At 34.6% G+C, this 6161-nt stretch overlaps 2 protein-coding genes across 3 annotated transcripts; both read right to left on the bottom strand.

Moving 5' to 3' along the window:
- LOC109946246 (ankyrin repeat-containing protein NPR4-like) lies at positions 304 to 1596 on the bottom strand. 2 transcript variants are annotated; one of them, XM_020560565.1, is made up of 3 exons: positions 1298 to 1596; positions 857 to 1079; positions 304 to 733 (listed from the first exon to the last, which is right to left on the bottom strand). In XM_020560565.1, the coding sequence occupies exons 1-3, from the start codon at positions 1580 to 1582 to the stop codon at positions 468 to 470; spliced, it is 774 nt and encodes a 257-aa protein (XP_020416154.1). In that variant the 5' UTR covers positions 1583 to 1596; the 3' UTR covers positions 304 to 467. The 2 variants fall into 2 exon arrangements, with proteins under 2 accessions (XP_020416154.1, XP_020416153.1); XM_020560564.1 differs by having other exon boundaries at positions 304 to 1079.
- Positions 1574 to 5569, bottom strand: LOC18782140. Its single transcript, XM_020560563.1, has 6 exons — positions 4837 to 5569; positions 2821 to 3336; positions 2577 to 2726; positions 2075 to 2182; positions 1834 to 1881; positions 1574 to 1737 (listed from the first exon to the last, which is right to left on the bottom strand). The coding sequence occupies exons 1-6, from the start codon at positions 5228 to 5230 to the stop codon at positions 1592 to 1594; spliced, it is 1362 nt and encodes a 453-aa protein (XP_020416152.1). The 5' UTR covers positions 5231 to 5569; the 3' UTR covers positions 1574 to 1591.

Genomic DNA, 6161 nt, shown 5'->3' with positions numbered 1-6161 from the left:
TCTAGCCTCCTATTAACTAACAATTTGATGTCGCCGCTTAGTTTTCCTTCTTCATGAATTACCTATGGTATTTAGGCTAACTCATATTTTCCTACATGCAATTCGCCTAAGGTATTTAGGTCAAATATCAACACATAGAAACTCATTAAGATCAATGAAAACCGCAAACAAGCATGTAAACCCTAGGAGTATGGTATTTACCCTAGACGAATTACAAATCCTAATCACAAGACTGAAACATTTCAATAGAAATCACAACATATTGTCTTTTCTTTACATAATTCATAAAACATTCAAACAAAGTTAATTATAAGGATGGTATTATTTGAACGAAATAGATATATAGAAACACACGCGTACATTGTGTTTTCTTTACATGTTTCATAAAAATTTCTTAAAAGTGACAAAGCCAAAGACGAACATCACATGACATCAGAAGACAAACATCACACCACATAATCAGGATTTTATTCCCAGGCTTTGCATTTCTTGTCAAGTATTCCTCTTCCATAAGTAAACTTCAAAATATCAAGAAAGAGGGGGAACTGCATCCACACAAACGAGGCGATTGGAACTCCAGCAAGCAAACTGATTGGAATAGATACCCATGATTCTCCCTCAAGCATAATAAAAAGAGTTGAAGAAAAAGCAACCATCATGGCGGCGATAGATAAAAAAAGGGTGAAAAGGCCAAATAGCATTTTTGTGGGCAAAGACCTGAGGAAATCGTCTTCTGCATAACGTGATGTGAGAATTCCCAAGAATATCATCACTGATGTCGTCGAAGAAAAGAATGATATAGAATCTGAAATTAGAAAAACCCTAAAGAACTTCTTTCTTAAGAAGATGGGAAAACCTGTATCTTGATTGTTTCCACCGGGAACTGTAAATGCCGCAGCAAACATAATGGTAACAATGAGGGCACCTACGACTGTGCAAGAAGTTGCTGTCCCTTTCATTGACTCTTCTCCTTCCTTCACCAATTTTTTGTGGTTCTTGGTGAATAGTTCTCGCGCTGTTATTTGCTCGGTCTTATTTCTTGCTTCCAAGTACTGGAGGGGTAAAATACGCTCCACCTCCTACATTTCATTAAGAAAACTCACATTACATATATAGCCTATAGGGATTGTTAAAGAATATACGAGTTCCACATCGGAAACCTAACAAAATAGAAAGTCCAATATAATAAATGGTTCCACTCCTAATAACATCGATGCCTTTCTGAAATCTTTACAGGGATATGTAACAAAGTAATTGTCTGAGGTTACATTTATGTAATAAAGTGAGAAAATCTCACCTTAAACCATTGTAGCTCTCTTTGCATTTGCAAAGCTGCACCTTGAATATGATTAAGATGTGCAGATAAACTCCCTGCTGCATGTAGGATAGTATTGTTAAAATTATCTGCCCTTGTTAAGATATGATTCCTATCATATTCACTGAGCCGATATATAAGACTAAAAACTTTTTCTTGACGACATTCAACGGCATAATGAAATATTGTCCTGCCGCTTTCATCCCCCATTATTAGTGGGATTCTTGGATTCGCCTTACACATCTCCTTAATGAACTCCGCTTTCATCCCCCATTATTAGTGGGATTCTTGGAAGATTGCCTTTTCCACGAAGGCAGTTTGCTTCGAGTCAAGATTTCTACTTGTTGCCACGTCACACATGAGCGGTAGAATTTGAAGAATTCGGTCATGGTGCAATCTCATTTCATGCAAGTCATGGATTCCTAGGTTAACAGTGAAAACAATATTAATCTACAACGTTTTGCAAAAGTGAGAATTAAACCAAGAATCAATAATGTGGATGGATGTAGCTAGCATACTTAACCGTTTGTGAAGATTCTTAACAACTCCTTGGAAGAAATCCGTAACTGCATTGCGAAATCCGTACCATCAAGCTTTGCCTTAGAAGGATACGTTACTTTACATTTGCTTTTTTAAATATAAAATATAACAAAGGATGCAATATTGAAAACCAAAATAAAAAACCAAGAAGAAAATGTTTTGTATAAAAAAATACAAAAATGTTTTGTACGATGAACACTTTGAACGCAGTGTACGTACCTGAGGAAATGAGATCCCTTGGATTTCTTTTGTCATCTTCTAGTTCTTCAAAATTTACACAAACATCAGAGTTGATAGGAGCAGGTTGAGGTTGTTGTACTTGTATATCTAAAGAGAAAGCAACACAATCCAATCAATACATTTAGTATTATTCTATTTCTATTTAATGATATATATGTGAATTTAGACACTGTATTTTGTGAACAACGAAAGCTAATGAATATGCAGACTTGCACTCCTTCATATATACATAATAAATCAAATCAGAAGGAAACATAAAAAATAAAAAGCTCTTGTAAAGTTCATTTCGTATTAATGTAATTAATATATCTATTTTTTTCAGTCTCGATTCGATTATCCTTGCAATACAAAATAAATCAAATCTGACATATATATTTAGTTGGTACATCTCACTATATATAACTTTAACATGAAAAAATTAGTTTGATACTATGAAGAGAAGAGAGACGAGAGAAGAGAGAAGAGAATATAAAATACTAACTGTTATAGATCCAGCATTGCCAAAATTTGAGGGGAACTCCACTTGAAAATGCGGAACGAAAATCAGCCAGTGTATTTAGTGGGGAGTGCCCGAAGTAATTTTCAGTAAGAACCAATTTTGGGCACTGCTGAAGTAAATCCCATCCAATATCTATAGTATAGTTGGTTCATCACATAAGCAGCCACAGATCAACATATACTATAATTGGTTATTTATATATATTTGAAAATGATGTCAAAATTACCAAATTTATTTCTGTGGGCAAAGCAATTGGAAATAAGTTGAGCACCATCGCGGCCGCTATTGTCTTGAGTCAAAACATGGATTGGAGTAAGAGAATAGAGAAAGCGAGCTATTTCCCAATGGCCGAAGGCATAAGCGACTAAAACTGGAGTCGTATTTCCTGCTACGTTGGTAAAACGCATGGTAACTAAACTCTTGTTCTTTTTAACCATTTTGGCAACTATTGGGGCCATTCCTTTTTGCAAAGCACAGAAAAAAGCTGTGCAACGATTGTCATCTTGAATTTCCAAGTCCTCTTCTGTCATCAGCTTCAACAACTCTTCCACAATGTGTAACTGCTTCCTCTCAATTGCCTCGTGAAGAGCTGTCCCACCGCTTGATGAACCTCTATGTGTTAGTGCCTCGGGGTGTCGATCAATAAACTCCTTTGCAGCATTCCAATCACCACGCTTCAAACTATCGTACAAAGGAGCATAATTCACATCGCTCTCATCATCATTATTATTATGCCCTGTTTCTTAGCAAACATAAAAATAAAAATCCCAGGCAGACTCTACTTATTTTGACAAAGAGATATATGTGGCATCAGTTTCACAGCTAGACTCTACTTGCAGAGGCGGAGCTAGAATTGTAAAGTCAGAGGGGCCAAAGTAAAAAATACAAGTATATAAAATATCTAAGTATTCAATAATTACATGTTTAGAGCAAAACATTTCTATTTTAGTCATGTCTAATTTGTTTTAGAGGGAACTTTAACTTAAATTATAAGTAGTTTATTACAAATTCTATATGTTATATATAATATAATAGAGAAAGAGATAAAAATTTAGGGGGGCCAGGGCCACTCCAGGTCTAGGAGTGGCTCCGCCACTGTCTACTTGCGTACCTGTGGTATGTCTCTATTACTTAATAATTTCTCCCACATATACAATAACAAATAAACTTGACAAGAATAAATGAAAAACACCACCCCAGTAAATTAAGGGAGTTGATTTTCACACTCCCTTTTGCTTTTTAATACTTTTTAATCAATTTTTTTCTTTTTTGTTCTTTCTCTTTCCTATTCTACATTTACCCTACAATTCTCTTTAATAAACATGTACAATCACTTACTAATATTATGACAGAATAAAAATCTGAGACTATATTTATCTCTGCATATCTAAGCTCCTAATGACAGTTTTGTTAGTAGCATTCTTTGGTTCTGCTACCATATTCATATGTTAGCCCAAAAAAATTATTATCTATTAACCACAACAAACCCAAAGATAAATAGTACTCACATACTTGGTAAAAAAAAACTACGAATTTGGCGTACAAATACTCACATTTCTAGCCATTTTTCTTTTCTTTTCTTTTTTTGTTTTATCTTCTATAAACGTTTCTTAATTCCAGTTATCAAAACATTAATGTAGGGTATGGGTAGACTAAGAAAGAGAAAGAATAAAAAAGAACAATATTGATTAAAAAGTATTAAAACAAAATGGAGTGTAAGTGGAGAAAATGAGAGTAAGAAAATCACCTCCCTTTAATACCTAGATGTATACTCTCAAACTAAAAAAAAAAAGAATGCAACACCCAAAAAATTAAAATTAAACAAAATATCACGCAATATTATATATTATTATACCTATTTTATGAGCACGGTTGACTGGAGAATGAAAACTAGTAAACAAAAATAAAAGAAGAACAGAAGGCAACAGAAAATAAAAGAAGAAAAGAATCCAACAAACAAACCTCAAAATTCAAAACTGAAAAAACCCACCATAGAAATAAAACCAGTAATATACATGCAGTAATTAAGGAGTACATAAAATTAATTGCTGCTGGAGGGTAAAACGGGCATTATGAAATTTTGAGGATGAGACCCAAAACAATCATCAGTTGCGGAGCGATGATTTTATTTTTACATGTAGGAGGGTAACATATAAATATATTTCTAAAAAAAATTAAATTAAATCTTTCAACCTTAACACCATGTATGAAAAAGAAAATATGAAGTCCAGTATGAGTATACCTTCTCTAGAATCAGAAGGCTTCAGCTTTTCAGAATCAGAAGGCTTTAGCTCTTTATCAGAATCAGAAGGCTTTAGCTCTTTATCAGAATCAGAAGGCTTTAGCTCTTCAGCCAAAGCATCCCAGGCAGCTTTGGCTCCGGTAATGCCCTCGATTATAGGATAAGTATCATCCCCGCAAGACGTCTGGATTGCAAGTAAAGCCTTGGCATTATTCTTCCTCCAAGCCTTAAACGCAACCTCACCATCTTCTGGTTTAGGTGGTTCAGTGGTTGCTTCCACAAGGTCCCAAACATCTTCAGCTAACAGGTACACTTTCACCCGGGAACTCCAATACTCATAGTTATGATGGTTAAGAAGTTTGAGATTAGCAATCGGGGAAACTGTGGCTGCCATATGCAATCTGCGGAGCTAGAGCTAGCTTGTAAATTCCCCTACTATATATATAGACAAACAATACTGAAATGTGGAACACACTTTGGGTTATTTATTGAGGTAGGTGGCTGTTTGATTGGTTGCTTTCGCTGTTTATCTTTGGTTGATTGGCAGACAAATTGATTGCTGGCTGTTTGTCTTCGTATATGATTAATTACTGGCAACCACTGAGGTGGGAACCCCATTGCTTTTACTTTTCCCCTCTCTAGCTGTTTGTCTTGGTTGATTGAAAAAAGAAAGCAATAGTCACATTTTTATAAGTAACTAATGTTGTAAAATAACTGGAATATGTGCGAATATTGAGCTGCACGTAAAGTAGATGAGACACAGCATTTAACGAGGTTCGGCTATGCCTACGTCCTCGGAGAGCAGCAGCAGTAACTTTCACTATATAAAATAATATGGCTACAACTTTAGTGTTTACAATATGTATGCTCACTGAATTTTCTCTCTAGGAGAATTTCTCTTTGCTCTCTTTCTCTTCTCAACTCACTCACCCTCATTCTTTCTTCCCTTCATCTTCTCTCATTTTCATCTTCCATTACAAGCAAATATAATGCCTATTTATAGGCAAAGCAAATGGCTTGGTTTGGTGGGTGTGTGATTTGGTTTGGTGGGTGTGTGGTTTGAATGTTAGAGCATGTGGGCTTCACCCATTCTTCTTTACAACAACTAATTTATTTTGGTGATATTATTACATATGAATAGTAATAATGTAATAAAATATAAGAGGATAATCTTTTTCATAATAAAATATTTACAATGATAATTTAATAAAAATATATGGATGGAATCTTTCTTACTAACTAAGGCTCTTTTCCCTTCTCTCTATAGTTATTCTAAATAATAAATATTATAATAAAAAATGTGAGACCATAAATGTGCATCTGAA

This window comes from Prunus persica, chromosome G3, assembly GCF_000346465.2.
Source record: "Prunus persica cultivar Lovell chromosome G3, Prunus_persica_NCBIv2, whole genome shotgun sequence".
NCBI classification, from domain to species: Eukaryota; Viridiplantae; Streptophyta; class Magnoliopsida; order Rosales; family Rosaceae; genus Prunus; species Prunus persica.
This window is presented reverse-complemented; position numbering and strand designations above follow the sequence as displayed.